Source organism: Haemaphysalis longicornis, unplaced genomic scaffold, assembly GCF_048455015.1.
Source record: "Haemaphysalis longicornis isolate Haplotype H1 unplaced genomic scaffold, Haemaphysalis longicornis Haplotype H1 scaffold_1, whole genome shotgun sequence".
In the NCBI taxonomy this organism is placed as follows: Eukaryota; Metazoa; Arthropoda; class Arachnida; order Ixodida; family Ixodidae; genus Haemaphysalis; species Haemaphysalis longicornis.
The window spans coordinates 173,032,727-173,054,169 of NW_027526203.1; the positions used below are offsets into that span (position 1 = coordinate 173,032,727).

Below are 21,443 nucleotides of genomic sequence, written 5' to 3' on the forward strand. Positions count from 1 at the left end.
AATGATTCAGCGTAGCGGCACAGAAATGCATTAGGAATGTTATCCAGCCCACACGGGCATTTTAAATCTAAGTTCAGAAGCATCGAAAAAATGCCTTCAAATGTTATAAATTCTGCGCTCATATCAACCATGTTAAAACTTGATATGTTATATGGAGGAGACCTTGAAAAAAACAGAATAGTTTTTTGTGTTTTGGAGCTGAGGTGGCGCCAGAATTTGGATGGATTAGTTTTTAGAAACTGCGAAAAGTATTGGAGAAGTGAAATTTCTGACTTGCATGAATTATCTGAGAAAGCTATAGCATTGCTTGGACTTACAAAGTGCGTTTGACCGGGTCCATCATTCGGCAATACTCGAGCAAGTGTCCCGTCTGAACATGGGACGGCGAACGTTTGCACACATCAGGGACTTCCTCACCGACCGAACGACAACGATCGTGGCCGGGGACATGGAGCTCCCCAACAAGACACTGGGCAGCGTGGGTACACCGCAGGGGTCGGTGATATCACCCATACTCTTCAACATGGTAATGATCGGGGTGGCCGAGAGACTCGAAGGCCTCCCGGACGTCAAATACACCATCTACGCCGACGACATAACGCTCTGGGTGACGGGAGGTAACGACGGCCACATCGAGGCTGCGTTGCAACGAGCGATCGACGAGATCGAGGATCAACTGCGAGAAACGGGGCTGGTGTGCTCGCCGGCGAAGTCGAAGCTCCTGACCATCCCGCCGCGCAGGAGGAGCAGGAGCGGCGCAACCGAGCCGGGCATCAACTTGAAGACGAAGGACGGGACGGCCATCCCGCACGTCAAATCACTACGAGTGCTGGGCCTGCACATTGACGCGCTGAGACACCACGGACTTACGATCAAGAAGCTGGATACCAAAGTGGCAACGACCATCCGGCTTATCAGGAAGGTGTCCACCCGGCACGCGGGCATGAAGGAGGCAAGCCTCCTCAGGCTCGTGCAGTCGTTTGCGGTCAGCCAAGTGGCTTACGTTGCGGCGTTTCACGACTGGAAGGCGGCGGAGCGCCAGAAGTTAGACGCGATAATACGCAAAGCGTACAAGGCAGCGCTAGGGCTGTATAGGCACACGAGCACGGAAATACTCCTGGAGCTAGGGGTGCACAATACGTTAGACGAAATCGTTGAAGCTCAGCGCACAGCGCAGCTAGCGAGATTAGCGCAGACGAGGACAGGACGCTCGATACTGAAAAGAATAGGTTGTCGCGGACAGGGGTTGCAAGGGGAAGGGAGTCGGGCATCGCTGCCGTGCGGGTTGCTCCGCCAACTGCAGGTGCCGCCGATCCCGAAGCACATGCATACCGACGTCAACCAAGAACGAAGGCTCGCGAGGGCAAAAGCTCTCACGGCGACGCATGCGTCGGACACCGGCGCCTACTACGTGGACGTGGCCAAGTATCCAGACAGGCCGGGCACGTACGCAGCGGTCGTGGTCGCGGCTACCTCCGGGGAGCTGTACACGGCGGGCAGCGTTCGGGCGCGGAGCTCGGATCAGGCCGAGGAGCTGGCCATTGCACTGGCGCTTGTGAACCCGAAGTGCTCTACAGTGATTAGTGATTCGCGAACGGCGATCATGAACTACGCTACAGACAACGTGTCCCCCAGCGCAGTGAGGGTGTGCGGGGCCCTACAATCCAGGCGGCTGCCGGTGACGGTGAAGTGGTTCCCGGCACACGTCGGCCCGGTCAGCACGGGCGGAGGAGGCGGACCGAGCGGCGCGCGCGCTCACCAGTCGCGGCGTAAGCTCGGACCCCCGATCTATGGGGACGGAAGACGACGAGGTGATACCGCTCACCTCGTACAAAGACACTCTAGAATGGAATCGGGATAGCAGGCGGGTGTTTCCGCCGCCCCATCGTAAGCTCACCAGGCAAGAAGCGGTAACAGCTACAAGCGCACGCGGTTTGGACACCAGTGATAGCCAAGCACGTATGCCCGGAAGTGTATCCCAGTGACGTGTGTGCGGTGTGTGAGAAGGACAGAGCCACGATGGCTCACATCCTGTAGAACTGTAACGTGAAAGAAGGTACTACAGAGACGTTCAGAACGTTCAGACGTACAGAAACCAGCTTTCATTGAACACAAATAAAACTAAGTTTGTCGTTTTTCGTCCTAACAATAAGGGTATAAGCCACCACATTTCAATCACATTTCGGGGCACGACCATCGAACAAGTCCCTTCACACCAATTTCTTGGTGTGACGTTTAATGAAAATTTAAATTGGTCAGCTCATATAAATAGAATTCGAACCGATGTGTCACGCTCTGTTGGCGTTATCTATAAACTAAAGCAGCTTCTGCCCACGTGGTTGAAAAAGCAGCTGTATTTCGCGTTAATACACTCTCGCCTCAGTTATTGCTCGCTTGTGTGGGGAACAACTGGCAAAGTAAATTTAGATAATCTTCTAGTACTCCAAAAGAAAGTAGTACGCTTGATAGAAAATGAATCACCCAGAACCCACGCTGCCCCACTCTTCTACAAGAATAGCATACTGACTATTCAAAACAGCATAAACAAAAAAATGGCTTTGTTCATTTATCAACAGTTCAAAAATAATTCTGATGCCTTCCTGGAACAATACTCATCGAAGAACCACGAATACAATCTACGGCATGCGAGCTACAACAAAGAAAGAATCCGCACTAACTATGGGTCGCAAAAGACAGCCTACACAATTCCTGAATTTTTGAACGAACACCCTGTTATTTTTACATTGATACAGTCTTCTCTTTGTGTACAATCTTTCAAAAAGAAAGTTGATCTGTATTTGCTGGGGCTACAGTGAACAAGCTATGATATAGATAAGCGTGATATTACCGTTGATTATCGCTCTGTATTTCTACTTTGTGATCTTGTTTATACTTGCAATGCCAATTCTTAAGTAATATAAATTCTACCTTTACTTGTGTTATGTAAACTTTGTATCAAATGGAGTTTGTTTTCTGTATTATGTTTTCTGTATTATGTTTTCTGAGCTCGAAAATTTTGTACTTTGTCACGTTGCTGCTGAGTGGTGTGTAGGGGGGGAGGGGGGAGGGGGAGGGGGGGGTTGGGGGATGTCGCTTTGTCAGGTAATTCGTTTGCCTTTTCGGCATCCCCCGAAGACAACCGCTTCTGTGATGTTTTTATGTGTTCATTGCGATGTTTACTCGGTAACATCTCCCCTGTAACTTTTTTCGGTTGTCTGAAATAAAACATTCACATTTCTTCTTCTTTCTTCAACGTTACCACCGCACCTGGCCGGTGCGGTAGTTAGCAAGGACTACGACGCCCAGCGTAAGGCCGTCCAGCAAGTGTTGGAAGCCCTCGAGCGTCAGCGGCCGAAAGCACTGTCTCCTCGGAGGCTGGGTGCGAATAGGTAGCTGATGGCAAGGGACCGTCCAGCACGACGTTAGGCCGCGTCATATCTGCCGGACAAATAAAGACGTTTTCTCTCTCTCTCTATTGCTTTAGGTTACAAACGCTTGTATTAGTTCCCCGTTTTTTATTCGCTTAATTTTTCGTACCAGAGGAATAATCTCTCGATGAATTCAAGGATTGGCCTTCTGATTTTTTTTTTGTTCGGAACATAATTTTGAAGCAGAAATGGAAAATGAACTTAAACTTGTTCCACATATAATTTACATCAATTCCACAAAAGCCATCAAAAGCCAGATCAAGGTAATCGAGAACGGATTCGTGGTTTTCCCGGGAAAAGTCTTTGACTAATTTCTGTTTGTCTTCAGTCTGCGAGCACCGACTGTTCAGACGGCACGTAAAAAGCCCATGTTTGTGGTCAGATAAACCGTTCTCGAGCGTTGCGCATGCATCATCTTGATCTTGAATGAAAGAATAGATCTAAAATGGATGACGCGTGAAGCTGCTCACGGGTAGGGGTATTTACAGCTTGGACGAGTTTGCATGCTACCATCATTTCAAAGACTGTATGGTCAGTACTACAGTAGGATGATAACTTCGACCAATTTATGCTAGGCAAATTAAAATCACCGGCAATTAACAAGCGATTCTTTGAGAACATGATAGCGTGATCATAAAGTTTAGGCAAGAGATCCGGGTTAGAAAAGGCAGCTCGATATACAGCGAAAATAATGAGCTTATGGCCAAAACAGTCCATCTGGATGCAGAGACTTTCGTGATCCTGGATTTGGTCAAGTGGGACAACAGATATTTCCTTCTTTAAAATAATGGCAACGCCCCCGCCATGCGACGGTCGGTCTCTTCTATACACCTTGAAGGAATCCGGCACTATATCTTCATCTGAAATGTCACTGTGAAGCCATGTTGTCGTTACGATAGTTACATGGGGGTTGTGGGTTAGTAAAGTACCCTTAAGCTCGGTGGTTTTGTTACTGATACTTCTTGCATTGATATTTAAGAGCCGCAAACATTGTTGTGAAGGGCGATGGCATTGTCATGGATTCTTCGTGGTTATGCTCCCAGACAGGATCTGTACTCGTGAATTAGTATTAAAATCCCATACAAAAGTGTCGTCATCGATGCGCAGCTTTCCGTTAACGAGACAGACTTTCTCTCCACTGTCTTTATCAGCTTTCGCACTCTCCCAGAACAGTTTGCGCCTTTGCAGTGTAGTCCTCGAGTAATCATTTGAAATGGTATATGAAATGAGTATATGAAATGAGTAATCATTTCAAATGGTGGTATATTCCGAGTTATAACGTAGGCCAGTGTTTTTTTACGTGGTAATGTTGTAGCACGATGTTAGCATTTTTATTTCCCCTCATGGTGGATATGTCGTGGTGGTTTTAAGGTAACCCTTTGTGTGGAAGTTAGCACCTGTATTGCTGTATTTCCCGTGCCCTGCTTCGCGCCCTACCGATTTCTTGAAAGTGTTTAGCACGCAGTTTTACTACTAGGTTCATTTTTACTAGCGCGAAAATATTGCGTGCCTAACCGAATTAACATCGATAAAAATACCACCAGTCCTTTAACATTGTTGCTTTCTATCATGTTATCTTTCGGTGTGTCGATGCCGCTGAGAAAAAGCCAGCCACAAACAGGACCAAAATAATTACGAGTGGTGGCCTTGGATGAGTTAGATAAATACCAGTTTGCTTTTTTTGGCGCACATCACTGAAAGTGTAAATCCGAAGGAGTGGTGTCTATATACTGTGTGTTTACTTGGCCCAGATGTGTGAGTGCTCCCCATATACAGCATTAAAGCCGGCCGTTTTCCTGTATTGGTCTCTCTGAGTGAAAAAGTTTAGTGGGAAATGTTTGTCACCTGCTTGTGCGGCAACAAAAAATGCAATGAGACGTAGAGGTAAAAAATAACGGGGAACACACCTATCTCTTTTCGCTATATGCGGAAGCATTCTGTGCGATAACCATGCGGAAAGGTTCTGATTGCTCCCGACGGAATTTTTCCAACGACGATTAGACATTAACACTTTTATAATATATCGCACCGAACCACAAAAATAACCGTGAAAAACGAATAAGCTCCCCCGAGCAAACACGAAAGTCTAGTGTTTTGATTTTGCTGCTTTCTTCGTGGCCATACACGCGGCTCGGGTGCTTCCTGACTCAGCGCGTACAGTGGGAGTAAAAAAAAAAGACACCATATCTAACCTGGCAAAAAAAGTTGGACGGAACTTGCAAAGAGGAAAAGTACCAAACGCCTAAAATCTTCCCTACGCTAGCACCACTCGGCAGATTTTAGTGTAGCGCCGAGGCGAAGGCGGCGAAGCCGGCGCGCCCCTAACTGCTTCTCGATTGCGGTCGTCCGGCGTTATTGCCTTCCTAGTCGAAGCACGTTGCCAACCGGACGAGGAGAAAACAAATTCAAAGGGCGCCAAGGGGAGAGGCGGGACGGGAAATAATAATAATAATAATAATAATAATAATATATAATAAAAAGGCCCGTTCCTACGTATACGTATACTTTCGTGCCCCCCGCCCAAGCTGGGTCAGGAGCGATCGGAAGGCCTAACGTAAAAGCGCCGCCACGCCGGCTGCTGGTGCTGTTGTATTCAATGCGACGCAGGCTAGCGCTCCCTGCAGGAGCGCTCGAAATGGCTTCACGCGGAGGCAGCCGCCAGCAGTCGCCTCGACCCTGTTCATTTTGCGGCGCCGGAATGGGGATTTGATCGGATTTCACAACTCCCTCGCTCCCCCCCCCCCTCTCATCCCCCGGGACGTGCTCGGGAATACAAGTGACAAAATCAGCGGGAAGGGAACAAAAATTAAGTCATAACGAAGAACTCCGACGACAATGCACGTCGACCATGCACATCGGAACGAAGAAGGACGGAAAAAAGTATAACTCGGCTGCCAATATTGTCGGAAAATCCGTAGTGAGCTTCAGTGCGAAATCCGTCTGTTTATATACTGGCAGGGCGGATGGGGGATCAGTGCGCGAGCGAGCGCTGCGCCCCTTACGATGCGATGTGTGTGTGAGAGAGACAGACAGACAGAGAATGGAAAAAAAAAGAAACATATTTGGCGAATGTAAGCGTTGCTAGTACGTTTATCTTTTCAGTTTCTCTGTTGGATTCGCGTTTCCCAGCAAGAAACTAGAAGGACATTTTTTGATACCATACCCAGTGTACGTTTAGTATATGCCGAATTCTCGCCTAACAAAATTGCATCGACGCCTCGCAAGGCTCAGGCCCGATAAACTGGATAACAAGTGGACCACCCGAGTAGCAGAATGGATATCGAGGGATCTGGTGAGAGGAAGGGGAAGGCCAAAAATTTGGCTGAATATCCGCTTGACCCGCCGCAAACGACATCGAAAGAGGATGGCGTTTCTTTCGCCCCTGGGACGTAACGCCCCCCCCCCTTCCCCATCCCACCCCTTTCTTCCCCTCCTCCCTTCCATTCCCTCCTGTCGGTCTTTCTCCTTCCGCTCCCTTCCCCTCCCACGATTTGTCAAGGATCGTCTCCCTTTTCCCAGCCCTCTTTCAATCCAACGGTTTCCTTACCCCCTGTTTTCCTACCCTCTGATCCTCGCACTACTCCACTTCCCACTTCCTCTCGCTCCCCACAGTTGTTCCCTTACCTCTCCCTATATTACCCTCCATCAACGACTCTCTCTCAATACTAACTTTCCTTTTCCCCATTTCTCACGTCCCATTTGATACTACCTCTCCCCTAATCTCCCCTCCCCTCATACATTGCCCTCCTTGTTTAACACCTTTCCCTCGCGCAATACTCTACCCTTTCCATTTCTCTCACCCTTTTTTATTCTCCGTGCCCAGGCCCCACCTCCACCTTCCCTTCACATCCTCCCCCTTCCCTTATACAGTAATCCCTCGTTATAACGAAGTCAGCGGGACGGCGAAAAATTTCGTTATAAGCGGTGTTCCGATATAAGCGTCCGCTCTATAAAACTTGATGTATTTGAGCCTTCATTACGCCAAAACTGCGAGGAATCAAAACTCAATGTATTCAGTGAATGAAAGCTTTATTAATGTGCAAAAAGGGCAGTGAGCTTTGGCTGTTTCGAGTTGCTGCCGAGCTCGAGCAACCCCTGCTCCAATTTGACCAAGCATTGCATAAGGCTGTGGTCAACGTTTTTAGATTAGGTCAGTTGGCAAAGAGCGCGGCCTTCCAAGCACCGCGGCGCGGGCCGGTGCTGTCGCCGACCAGGCGGTGGCGCTGCGGTAGCGTTGAGATCGGTCTCGGCGCGTCGTCTGCTACTCCTTGCTTGGAAAGGTGCCGGTGAACGACCACCGCTCACCGTTAATGTTCTTCTTTGACATGCGAAATAAAAATTCGCTCTACTCTAACGCTTAAGTGACTGAGGGTTTACAATTTTACCGACATTATAACGAGGAACAAGCTTGCTTCCCGTTCCATTTATTTATTTTTTCATTTATTTTTCCCCAGTACGGGATCCCTTATAGCTCAATAATGTTTAAAGCATACCCGAACACGTCTTATACACTTCTGAAACTGCGGGAAAGCCTACAATAGTCAGCCATCTACTTGGAATCAAGAAAAGGCGCCTCGACATTTTTATTTATGCTGTGGAAGCAAATGCAGTAGGTACGTTTTCACAAGAACATATTTACAACCCCAACAAAACTGATCAAGTGAGCCGATTGGAAACCAAGTGCTGACGTGCGCGCTCACGTGCACGCGCTCAACAAATTCTTGGTATTTTAACTGCGGACACGAAAAATTATGATTTGTTAAACAGCTTAACAAAGAAAACTGAACCAATTATTAAACCAATGTTTTTTTTTTATTTCCCTGAAAGGTATAAATGTGGTTTCTTAAAAGAAATAAACGTTTTTTCTCGGATGAGAATGTTTGTCGTACTGCTATTCTTTTTTTTTTTGGTTCGTAAATCTGATGGACTATCTGTTAGGGTCACAGACACTTTCATTTATCTTCTTGTAGTCCTGATATGCCGATATTTTAAAGCGTTAGCCTTCACTTATCTTCTTGTGGCCCTGCTTATGCCGATTTTTTAAAGCGTTTAGCCTGGTAGTTTTTCCGCTGAGCCATCGCTTATGCTGTCTTCTGCGTTGATTTTTCCTGCTCGTTTCTTTTTGCAATCTACAGATAGGCAACACTTCTCAGTTTTGACTAGTCAGATTAATTTATTTATAAGAGGTTTAACGCGCCGACGCTTCACAGGTGATGAGGCGTGCCGTAGTGGAAGGCTCCGGATTAATTTTGACCACGTAGGGGATCTTTAACATGCGCTGAAATCTCGAACGCACGGGTGTTTTCGCTTTCCGCCTCTATCAGAATAGCGGCCGCCGTGGCCGGGAATCGAACCCGAGTCCTTGCGCCCAGCAGCACGGCGCCTTAGCCACCGCGCCGGGTAGGGATCTGATCTGACAGCACCGTGAATATTTTGTGCCACACACACTGCATGCCCTTTCACGGCAGTTGTTGCGGATGAAACGTCTGGAAACAGGTAACATTTGTTCCAAGGGCTGATCTTTAAGGCAACAATGCAGCGAATAAATGTTGCTACATTCTCCTGCCTTGACAGCTGAGGGTGAATATTCCCATTTTTATCGCTGTAGCTACACGGCGGTACAAGTAAACCTCTTGAATTAACTTCATCCGACAAGTTTTGCCCGACTACTGCACCCTTCTCAATCAGCACAATTGCACCCAGAATGTTCGAGCTTGTAGAAGATAACCTGGCTAGACGAAGCCTTCACATTCTACAATTGAAATGTCGGACATTTGCTGAATTCCTGCATAACTGCGAACCACAACTCATGCAGTTCCCAACGTACGTGCTGACATCGGCGCTTTCTACACCACTCGCGCCACTTACGCCAGTTTCCTCGCGCAAAAGCCCATCATTTTGGCAGGACGCAACATAGGTGGGAACCACTGTCATCCATTTGGATGGTTTTCGGCATGACTTTGACGTCTTTGGTGGCGAAAGACGCTCAGGTATGTCAGGAAAAATACGGGGCGCCGCGCGGTCTCTCAGAGTCCACCTGCCTTACGGTATCCTTACAGTTTGACCGTTCACGACGTGTTCGTAACAGTTGACGACGTCTGAAGGCTCACAATGAATGTCACAAACGTATGTTTATGGCGTAACCTTGAAGTTTTTCCGCGGAATCGCGATTTCCCACGCCTTCAATCCGTCAGGACCCTTGGGCGCTTTGAAGAAATGCCGCTGCACGGACTTGGCCGCTTCCGAAGCATACCCCGAACGGCAGCCTGGCGCGCAGGACGTCAACAAACCGCACCGACACTTCAGAGATCCACTAAAATATGTATGCACGATGACAGCACAGAGCTAATACGTTAATACAGACGTGACGAGCAGGCGAGCGCCAACAGCACAGCGAAAACACATGGCCGGGGCGAGCCTCGCTCCTCAAACTAGATCTCAACTAGGGTGCCTTGATGCTCGCGCGCGCGCGCATCGAGGCACTCTAATCTCAACGCAACGCCAGCGCCACCTGTCGGAATGGCGACAAAATGGTACCGCCTCTCGAGGCGCAGTTTGCAAACTGACCTAATCTAAAAACGTTGGCTGTGGTCACCGCTAATGCATTCAACTTTATTGCGCAGCACGCGTAGGTACTCCTGCGTCCAAAGGCACACGCTGTCGGCGTCCAAACGACCTTTGGAGGAGCAGCGACGTGACAGCAAGGGGGTGAGGTGTTGACATAAAGGCGAGCGAGAGCAGTGACTCCCCGACTGGAGAGCGAATGAGGAACGGAAGGCCACTTTTATAGTGCGGGGTGGGGGTTGCGGCGTCACGGAACGCTACGAGTTTCGCGCCTGAAAGCGCCGGAAATGCCGTGGCTCGAGCCTGAGGTTGTGTCCGTTGAGCTCAAAAATTATTAACCGCTCATTTGGGTACACGGCGCAATCATGAAAACTGACAGGTTTTACACTATTGGCTCTGCATGATCACTGCACAATTTTTTCACGAGGTGTGCATCCGTGCACTTTGCAAAACAATAGTTTTTCGGCGCCCCGTTGTCGACGACGGTGCTAATTCTGCGGTTCGAGTGTCCGTGTTTGCATACCGTCACATCCACGCCATTGACCAATGTCTAGGAACAAATTTTAATGACCCTACCACGCACTTGGACCATTTGTCTAAGGTCAGATGGCACAAATCGAGCATGACCGGCTAGAAAAAATCGCCTGGGAAACACCAGATTGCGTGGAACCGCCATGTTGACAGCCTCACTTCCCTCTGGGTCACTGCTTCTCGGCGACGCCTCCGCTAGCCACTTCGCTCTAAGTGGGGCAAGCTGTTCATTCGCTTCAAGTAATGCGGCCTAAAATGCATGCGTTTGGGCTGGGACCAGAATAAATTTCGAATAAAGCGACAGTTCGAGTAAAGCGATGTCGTTATAACGAGGTGTTACTGTGTATCCCGCCTCCTCAAATTTTACCCATCGTCCGTTTTCTTTCCCCTCCCGGCTGCACTCATCTTTCACTCTTGCCCTTCTCTCTCTCCCTCCACACTACTCTTGCTCATTCCCTTCTCCTCCCGTTCCCTCTCCCTCTCTACCTAGCCCCGTCCTCCCAACACGGGTGATCATGCAGTGTTGCCAACTGTAGGGTTTTCGCCCCACATGTAGGGCGTTTTGGGAATTTTTTTCTTGCCGTACGGCAGTAGGGCCGTTCAGCCATTTTTCCGCCAAGCGTAGGGTGATTTTAAATTTTTCTGTTGAACGACCCATTTTAAGGAACATGAAGCCGCGAAAATTTGAAATTATGTCCTCATCTAACTGGTTGTAACGCAAATTTTGACCGCTAGGTTACGTTCCCGCAACCCGATCTTTCGGTAGAGAGGGAGCAGATGAAGAGCCATGGAGGAAAGAAAAGCTTGTGAAGAGCAGACTCTGCAGAAAGGCACAAAAGAGCAAACTATGGTGTTGCCCTGTGGATGCCCTGTTGCATGCACAGGCTGCTGTGCCGCAAAGTTGGTCTCCACCACTGGTAGGGGGTCTAGCAATAGCTGGGGGCGCGAGCATGGCGCGAGGGCACAGCCGGGCTGGAGCGGGAGGCGCGCGCGCGATTCGATTTGCTACCAGCGCAGCGGTACAGCGGTTGCTATGGGGGCTAGCTTGCAGGGGGCCTCCATAGTGCTACTCTCACGGTGGAGCGCGTGTTTTCGAGCCAGCGCCACGGCCAAAGATGTCGAAACCATTTCGGAACTGGTGTTCCCGTGATAAGGGGCTGATTGGAGATCTTGCAGATTGCGGGGCGCCTGCTACATAATTTTCGACTTTCGACTTTCACAGCAGCTGTTGAAAACTGCCTCTCAGAAAAAAAGGTACCTTTGAAAAACATCCTGGGCCTGGCATGTGACAACGCCAGCGTTATGGTTGGCGAGCATGTTTCCCTGGCCCAAAAATTTAAGCACAAGGCAGACAGGAGTTTTGTGCTCATTCGCTGTATATGCCATTCCGCCCACATTGTTGCCAGCAAAGATGCAATGAAGCGTCCCAGATACCTGGAAGATCTGCGAAACATGTTCAACTATTTTAGTCAAAGCAGCAAGAGACAAGCACAAGTATCTGCACTACAGAAGTTCCTTCAGACTGAAAAAAAAGGAAGATTCTGCGGCCTTGCGAGACCTGATGGCTCGTGCTTTATGCGTGTGTTGAGCGTGTACTAAAAGAATGCGAAACCATGTGACTCCTTTTCTTGCAAGCCTCCGTGGAAGACCGAATAGTGGCCGCAGCATCCATTCTAAACCACATGAACTATAGTGCCACAGAGGCTTATTTCAGGTTTATGAAATTCGTGCTCAAACTTTTTAACAGGCAACGGAAACGGAAGGCAATGGAAACCTTATCGGAGAACCCCAGGCAGAGAGAGTCAACGCCTCCTCCGATGTCTGCTTCAAAATTTTGTCCAGCCGTCTGCTCTGGAGAGGGATTACATAAATACCATGGACCCAAGAGTTCCTATGCTGCCCCTTGAAGAGGTATACATGGGCGAAGGGTGCAATTCTGCGCTGAAGAAGTGTGCCGGTTCGCGACCTTCGTATTCGTTGTCTTTTTTATCAGACAGCCGCCGTTGACGTCAAAAATATGCTTCCAGTTTCCGGGCCTCTTTGTCATGAAGTACAGTTCGTGACCCCTAAAACAGCCCTCAGCACAGAAGCTGGAGGGAAGCTACCTGCCTTGCCGACGCTACAGAACCGCTACGCACACCTACTGCCAGATTCGAGCAGAGTCGAGGAAGAACGGAGAATGCTGCCTTCCTACTTCAGCAAAGATGAGAAGTTGTCATTGGAAGTCAAACCACCTGCTTTGTTCCGGGCCGATCTCCCCCAAATGAGAACGTTCGGAGACAAGCAGGGGTTTCTCAACATTGCAACCTTGGCTCAGCTGATACTATCTTTGCCCCACTCCAATGCCGCTACTGAGAGAAGTTTTTCGAACATGGCCGACGTGAAAACAAAAAAGCGCAATAGGCTTGGAAATGAGAATCTCAACTCCGTGCTGGTCATCAAGTCGGCATTAGTAGAGTGAACTAGCATTAGCAATTAGTGGACGCACTTGCGCTTGGAACACGGGCACCCGAAGCTCCACAGAAAAGCAGATGTACTAAACGTGATTAGTATATATATAAGCATTGATTCTGTAGCCGAAGCTAAATAACTAAAATTAGTACACACAAAAATTTTAGAATTAAAAAACAAAACAAAACCGTTAAACATTTAAAAAAAAAATGCAAATTTTTTGAGGGGCGTAGGGCTATCGCGAATATTGTGTAGAATGGTGTAGGGCTTTTTGAGGTGCGGTGTGTGGCGATTCGATCAAAATTGGTTGGCAACACTGGGGTGATGCTATCTACCCGTGTGTCACGTGATACACCGGTGAACTACGCGACGGTCATAGCTGATTAGGGTGACAGAAAGACGAAAATTTATGCGTTTACGTAGCCCAAAGACTATCGTCTCTGAGTAATGGTCATTTGGAGAGCAGACGTCCTAACAAGAGACAGCTTGCTCCCATCGCTGCTTCAGACGCATGCGTACTGGCGTAGCCGGGACGCACTGATGCCCTGGCAGTGTCGCTGCGAAATGGCGCATCTAAGTATTAAAAAGCGGGGAGGCGTGTCTACAAACTAGCAGACGTCCACAAGCTACTGAGTATTGTGCGGTCGAACCCATAAGAACATGGTGGCGAGCTGACTTCCGCTGTTGGAAAGGAGGCCACAAAATAATAAGCAATGGTAATATTAAGCAGCCTGTAGTCCTATTCCTGGAAGGGAAAGTTATTTCGATGACAGTTGGGAGATTTTGAATCGCCGGAACTTAATTCCTGGCCTTCTGAAGGATGTGCCGTGGGTTGAATCATGGTTGTTCTAGAACAGTTATGTCCAAGGCAGTGAGGGTGGCCCAGGGACAGGAAAGTGGCGTGATGGGAGCAGCTGTGATTCCTGTGAATGATATTATGGTGCCGTTCCATGAGACGTGTGTTCCGACTTGTGCATCATTTTCAAGAAGTAAACAGATCCTATCTCTGGTCAGTACGTTTGCAGCAGTTGACAGACGTTGCAATTGTTGATGTCGTGGTCAACCTCTACACGACTGTAATCTATCTTTGTTTGAGATGAAGCGTTTTTTTGTGTGTGCGTGGAAATGCTCCCTCTACGACTGCGACTGTCTTCACAGTTTGTTGCACTTCGTTCCCGCCCTTATTTCTATCGTCGTAAGTACCGACGTAAGTAAACAATAGTGTTTTAAAAATACTTATACTGAGTATACCTATTTTTGTAATTCATCATTCGTTTATTGATTTTCTTCATCATTTTCGGGTAACCTTGATGCCATAATTTATTCTTAACTACGACGTTCTAACTCCGCTTTTGTGTGTGTGTGTGGGGGGGGGGGTGAGGGGGGGAGGAGGATCTCAAGCTTGAATATAGTCGGGTCTAGTGCCGGGTGGTAATCATTATCTTTATGGTAATTGCATTCACAAACGCCTGATCATACACCGTGTCCTGTATGCTGGCAGAATAAAATGTAAGCATAGGCTTTTACAAGCCCATTATTCGTCTCATTAAGCAACTCCCTGTCGCCCAATCTATGGCAGTTGCTGCCATGGCGCAAAAGTGATCCAATTGGGTTTGGTGTACTGCACAAATAGGCATCGGTCACGTATCTTTATTCTCATGTTTTGTGCATTGGATCAGATAGGGCTGTTGTCACAGTTTACTGCTGAAAAAAGAAAAACAGCGTTCCGCGCTATTACAAAGCAATATAGGTGGACCTCAACTTTTCACGGCGTACTTCTGCTGGCTATTCCAAATACCAATCCTGCGGTTTGTGTTTATTCTCCAATTTTATTGCACAAATGGCGAAGAGGCACAGCGTCATAACAGTACTTAGCGAATGAAAAAGAAGTGATCAACCCATTATGATAATCCGCAGCTCCTTTATTTATAAGATTGTTTCTCTCTCTCTCTCTCTCTATTTCTCTCTCTCTCTCTCTCTCTCTCTCTCACACACACACACACACACACACACACACACACACACACACACACACACACAAATACTGGCGCGCGCACTGTACACATGAGCTACTGTGGTTTCTTCTTTCGACTTTCATATTTTTTGCTCAGCCAATAATAACTTAGTGGTTTAAGGTAACTGCTGCCAGAACCACAAGGCCAACCTGCATGGAAATGAGTGCGTGTGAGGGATTCCTCTCTGGCACACTCTGTTCTCATTTCTGTTCGGTTATGAGAAGCAAGTGACGGCCCAGTTTACCAGCGCGTAGCTAAATACCAGCCTCCCGAGAAGAGGGTGCACGGAGTGTAAGGGTGATGGAAGGGAGAGGGGGAGTGGCAGGCTGGTAAGGGGAATTCAGATGGGCAACACAAATTTGTGCCACTACCAGAATCGCTCTGCTAAAGCAGGTGGAGTGGTGACTACCGCCAGCGGTCAAGAAGATGGGGTGACGCCACATATTACATACCCACAGCACTAACCGCAATTACGTAGATAATCATCTCCTACAAAATAGCTTTGACTCAATTTTAATTCAAAGATTTCTTCATGGCTTGGCATGCTTTTATAGTGCTTCTAACATTTTTCCCCAAGCATCGAAGGAAGGTGCCCCGAGGCTCGATATCGGGTGGTCATGGACGTCAGTCATTACGCGCATTGGGCTAACCTCGCCTTCACCCGTACGGATCGCTAACGAAGGACGTACCGACTCCGTCTTCAGCACGTGTAACGACGTCACGCGTTGTATAAAGAGATGTACTTCTTCCACCAAAACAAGAGTTGAGTGGAGTTTCTGAGAGTTGACAACGCATATCTATGAGGTTCATTCGTTCAAAGTACTCCGCCTGAGGGAGCTCCTCCCAGAGGCCGAGTTCAAAGAGTGCAAATATAAAATTTGAGCGCGCGCATGCTGCGCGAGGCCGTTATGCAGCCAAGTCACGTTTGGTCCGCGCTGCTATTTATCAGAACGAGCGCGGAACCCCATACGTGAGAGAAGAGTCATGGAAACAGCGCAAGAACTGGACGCCACTCTGCAGCAGCGTCGAAGGGTAGGCGAAAAAATAGCGAGCGGCCAGCGTGGCCGCGTACCTCTACTCGGTCGCGGGCCACTACTTCGAGAATCACTACACTAATGACTCGCTGGGGACCCCGTGTAGCGTCTGTGAGAGGCAGTGGTTCTCATCGGACGTCTAGAGGATCCGTGATTGAGAGTGCAGTTCTAGTACCAAGCCAGGAAGCTCCACACTAGCTTGCCTTGAACTGAAGTTGTGGCTGCCAAGAATATTTAAGCACCCCAGCTCTTATTCCCCTTGAGGGTGCTTTTCCGCACACCTGAATTGGCGAAAAGTCAGAGGTGCACTTTTTTCACACGCTTCCTGCTTGGAAGGCGCCATTCCATGCCTTGACCTCTGGCTTTACCCAAGGCCTATGAACCTGATAGCAGTCCTCTTGCGCGTTTTGCTCGCCCAGTATAAAACAGGCCTGCACCATCGGCTTTCCCCCCTCGCTACAACGCGTGTCTTGCCACTTTTTGTTTCACTGGGCAAGCGGTCTTTGGAACAGAAGTTCGGTGCGGAGACTAGTTTGTTATGGTGCTTGACTCGTAGCTGATGCATAGAGAGCCCTCTATACGCCTTGCCTTTTCATGCCATATCCCTCTGTGCAATCAAAAATGTGTCTCAGATGATTGCACAATTATCTTCTTAAAAGCTACCACATGCGCACGACGCAAAGAAATCGCATAAGTACCTCACCGTTTTGTGAATCCGGCCCCTCTGCAAGAACTCAGTTCAGGGTCGACCGTTGCTGTCGTTATAGTCGTCATGGTCTTTTTGGTTGTCATGGGTTTTATGCTTCGGGATATCTTGCTATATGAGTTGCCGAAAAATGCCCTTCCAACATCCCTCGGCATTTTTACCTCAAAGCAGGCGGCTTCATACAACATACTGCTGAGGTGACACATATAATTGTTTCGCAATCGATCCTCAGTTTTGTCATCATTATAGCATTACAGGTGAGAAGCCAGAAACTTGATTATTCCCCTTTTCATTTCATTTTATCTTTGAGCCATGAGAAGCAGAACATCACAAGCAGCAACCGTGAGGTTGCTAACTTACCGACAGCATTTATCGTGAAGAAGACACAGATGAACCGAAAGTTCACCCCGAAGCACCCTATAGACTTCGTCGCTTTTGAATGCACTGCCGCGCTCACAACAGAAAAGGAGAACGTCATCGCAGATCACCTGTCTCGCTCTACCTCCCCTCAGACAAGCTGCTTCCCAGTGCTTGTCGCTGAAGGGTCAAAGCCGATGAATACTGCTGCCAAATAGCCGAGAAGCTCGGCAAGCAGGCTGGCACTCACAACTTAAGGCACATACACGACTCATTCAAAGTTCCCGAATGATTTCTGCTCCGTGGTACTAACCCAGAAGTGCACATAAAACAGCAAATTGTCGCGCCCTTCGCATTGCGTGCAGCGGTCCAACAATGAGGACGCAGGCCACGTAGCGTAGCGGAGACCATCGAAAGAGTGCGCCTAAACGCTGTTGGTCTATTGTACGGCAGGTTGTTGGAGCGTGCGCCCCTTGGTGCTATCTCTGTCAACGCGCTAACCACCGAACACTACCCTCTAGCGGCAGTCTTGGCGCGCTCCCACTTCCGTATACGCCATGGTAATGCGTTTCCGATGATCACGTTGTTCAGCTGAGTACTTACTTTCTCGTGCAATAACCCAATAACTGGTCACGCACTGAGATAGCTGCTCGCCAGAGTTCTGTCTTCTTTCGACAGCTTCAGCCATCGACACAATGGAGCGAGAGATCATACTAGGCTCCGTAAACCCACATAACACAAGGGACCTGCTTTGATTTCACGCTCAACTGAGCAGTTTTTCGTTGAGTATCGCACCGAGCATCGCCTGACGCCGCTGTATACGCCACAAACAAATGGACGGGTTGATAGAGCGGACGCCATGCCTTTGCACTGTGTAGGGGCTGTGCTTCCCGAATCTGACAGCATGACGCAAAGCATTATGACACGTTTTTTTCGCAGCCGCTCCAAGCTAGACTGGAATTTCGCCATTCTGTTTGTTATAGGATCACAAGGTAACATTCCGGAATAATTTTGTATTTGTGCCGTGCGTTCAGAGTTGCCCCGTGAGGGCCAAGCGCAATCGCTTTCCATCGGTCGTGCAAACGCTTTAGCGAACTCACAGAAATCGTACGATTACAGTAAGGCAAGGTGCCACCTACGCCGTAAAGGGAAACGCCGGTGGATTAGGTTTTATACAAGTGGCCCAAGCACCGGACACCAGCTCAGAGCAGCTTTCAAGGGCCCCTATGAAATCATCTAGCCTGTGGAAAATGCCTGCTGCCAAATAAAAAGAAGCAACGGCAAACGAACCCACTGGAACAAGGGAAGCCGCTCACGTGCAAAACGTTTCATTAACAGCCGCCCCCGACATTTTGCTCGCATTTAACTGCAGAAATACTGCCGAAGTCCAGTCTTGCGGGCAAGTACGTGTGTGCGTGCGTGTGCGTGTACGTGAGCGTGTGCATGCGCGCTTTCGTGTCGATAGCCACCATTTTAGTGCAAAAGCACAATGTGGCCCGTTTAGGGGAAAAAAAATACGCCGGCGGCAATATGACACGGGACCAGAAATCGCTGGTAGCAAAAATCCCACCGGCCACGAACGCGCGTATGACCCGGCCTAACGTTCCCATTGGTTATGCGACAACCCGGCGTTACGACGAACGTTACGCTTTGAGGTCTAACGTGCCTAACCGGTACCCACCGCTTGACAATGAGTTTCACATACCTTGGCGCGCCGTCAGGCTTAAGGTTAAGGCAACCTAATATTAAGACTAAATATAGGTCTGACAACTTGCTCAACCACCACTTAAGGGGATTGGCCAATGACGATGGCAGCTACTGTCCGAAGCGCACGGCCCAGTCAACGGTTCCCATTTGGCTGTGACGTCAACAAAGCCGCCCACACACATGTTTTCGCACATAACCGGCGTAAGAAGTTTAAAGTGTCAGAATTTTTTTATTCTGCGACCGTGACCCCGCTCAAAATTATACACTTGAAGCCACGTGTTGTGTCCACCTGAAACAGCTGATAATTGTCAACAAAGACAGGGCGTGCGTGCGTAACCACGTAAAAGAAATTCATCACATGGCATCGCAGAGGTCGCGAATGCAGCCCTGTGTTTCAGGCGGGGTGTTCTAAACGTAGTTACACTACGCAGCACGACAGAAACAAGCAGCGTCGAGCTGCATGCCGAAGCCGTCAGCAACGGTACATAGTTATGCCTTTATAATTAAACGCGCTACCACAGCAGTATAATCACGGAGGAAAGAACTCAGGAGAGGACCCTAGCCACGCCCCTAGTAGCCCAAACGCATTACAAAAAATATGGCGGGAGTGACGTCATTTTTAGAAGGTTCATCATGGAGGAAAGAAACTTATGCTTAGGAAAGGCCCTGAAGTATACGGCCCGAATTTTAAAACCCTCCTTGCCTTACTAAGGTCGCCTTAGAACTCGTAAGGAGGCCTTAGTTCAATTTTGGAACGTTCCCTACAGAGGCGTCCTTACGAAACGCTCCCTTGATATCTCCTAACTGCAGGGTACCTCACGTGCTACCTTGGTGCGACCTTACCCTGCTCTTTCAACTGAACGCACACTTCTGTGCAGCACTTTGCACACGCCTCACTAGGCCGCAGAGAACGCTGGGAGCTTCGTCCGGCGGTGAGCGAGGAAGGCGACCGCTATCCGAGTTTATTGCTTCGTGCGACAGCTGGGCGGACTTGGTCCAGTTTTGCCTGAGGGTAGACGGCTTCATGTGCGGCGACCTGTACCCGTCGCTCACAATCAGGCAGCCGCGAGACCGCCTCAACCCCATGGAGCTGTACTGTGATGTTGAGTTTGCATTCGGGTACCGGTTCTCCAAGGCAGCAGTGATGAAAATGCTGGAGAACTCCGACAGAAGGGGAGTCCCACTTCCGCCTCTGCTCAAGTTACTAGACAGTTTTTAGTATAGGGGAAGCCGGCGTTGGCGGCCCCTAAGAAGTTAGGGGAACCCAAACGCAACGCGCTCGCGTGCGGCGAGTTCCCTAGAGCCCATAACCGGCTTGCGTTGCTCGAGTCGGTTAGGGTGTTGGGAACTTTAGGATTAGCATCGTGGCGGATATTTGATCGCCACTATCTTGGCAACTGCGAATGACAATCCCTAACGCAACTTTTCACGACACTATCATCCCCTTTCTCGCATGTGGAAGTTTATTTCAGCTATAATTGCCGTTTGAGCGATCGGTGACCAAGACATCTGCCGCAGCCTATTTCGATGCTTCCGCGCAGGTAGCGTCATGTGTCGGCCGCTCGGCGCACCGCGCGCCGCGATGACCGGTCGGACCAGCGAGCCTCGCGGCCGGTCAGCGTATGGTTCGCGGCAGATATCTGATCGCCGCTTTTAAATAAGCGGTGATAACGGTCCCTAGCATAATTTTTCACCGCACTTACACCTACTTTCACGCATGTGGAACTTCTTTTGACGGTTGACGGTGGTCGGCGACCTCGTCAACGTTTCGCAGCCCGCGGTCAGCAATCTGTTCTGGGAAGTTACGCAGGCGGTGTGCTTGCGCCTGTTCCCAAAGTACGTGCGGCTGCCAAACGCAACGAAGAGGAAACGCTAATGTCGCGGAGTTGTTTTACATTCCGCGGGCGCATGTTGGGCATGCTGTTGTATTCGTCGCAATGCCGCTTCCACACTTTAGGTTTCGCTTGCAGCGACACGGCGTTGCTCTTCTTGCGCTCTACAAATTTTTGTATTTGCGCACCAGTTCTTGGAGTTCTTTTTTTTTTTTCAGTGTAATCCACTTTCCCGGGCATGGTTATACTGGCGCTGCGCTCGTACAAAACGCTGACTCGCACGTTTCGACGCTAAATGCGATGTTGACAAAAATCAACGCGAGACTGTTGCCAGACAAGATTTGACTCACCACCAACTTGTTTGACTAGATTTCACTCACCACCAACTTGTTTGACCAACTAGATTTGCCTCATCACCAAACCGACCGCTACAACTTGTTTTAAGAACAGCGCCATAAGCAAACAATAAACATATATGCCCGTATAAATATATATGCCCGTATAACCGGTACACGATAAATGGCATGCCTATCACGGCTAATAAAGGCACATAATAAGAACAAATTGCGCGTACCCTCGCACCCATGTGCGCGAATGGCTTTCTTGACGGGAGTAAGGGCGCCCTTTGTCAAGGGAGGTTGAGGGAGGCTTTAAAAATGAGGATCAGCGCTGCTAGGTCGGCTGACGGTAAGGGAGCATGAAGGGCTCCTTCAGTAAAGTGAGGAAATGGGGTAAGGTAAGGAAGGTTTTAAAATTCGGCCCTAAGTTTTGTGAAGCCGCTCCGCCAGTTTTGGAGGTCGCCATCAGTCAGTCAGTCA

At 49.0% G+C, this 21,443-nt stretch overlaps 2 protein-coding genes across 2 annotated transcripts in view; one reads left to right on the forward strand and one right to left on the reverse strand.

Moving 5' to 3' along the window:
* The window catches only part of LOC144139413 (band 7 protein AGAP004871-like), a 564,115-nt gene that overhangs the window by 445,361 nt on the left and 97,311 nt on the right, over positions 1-21,443 (reverse strand). The window lies entirely within an intron of this gene.
* On the forward strand, positions 377-20,012 carry LOC144155753 (uncharacterized). Its single transcript, XM_077687380.1, has 2 exons — positions 377-1,769; positions 19,672-20,012. The coding sequence occupies exons 1-2, from the start codon at positions 377-379 to the stop codon at positions 20,010-20,012; spliced, it is 1,734 nt and encodes a 577-aa protein (XP_077543506.1).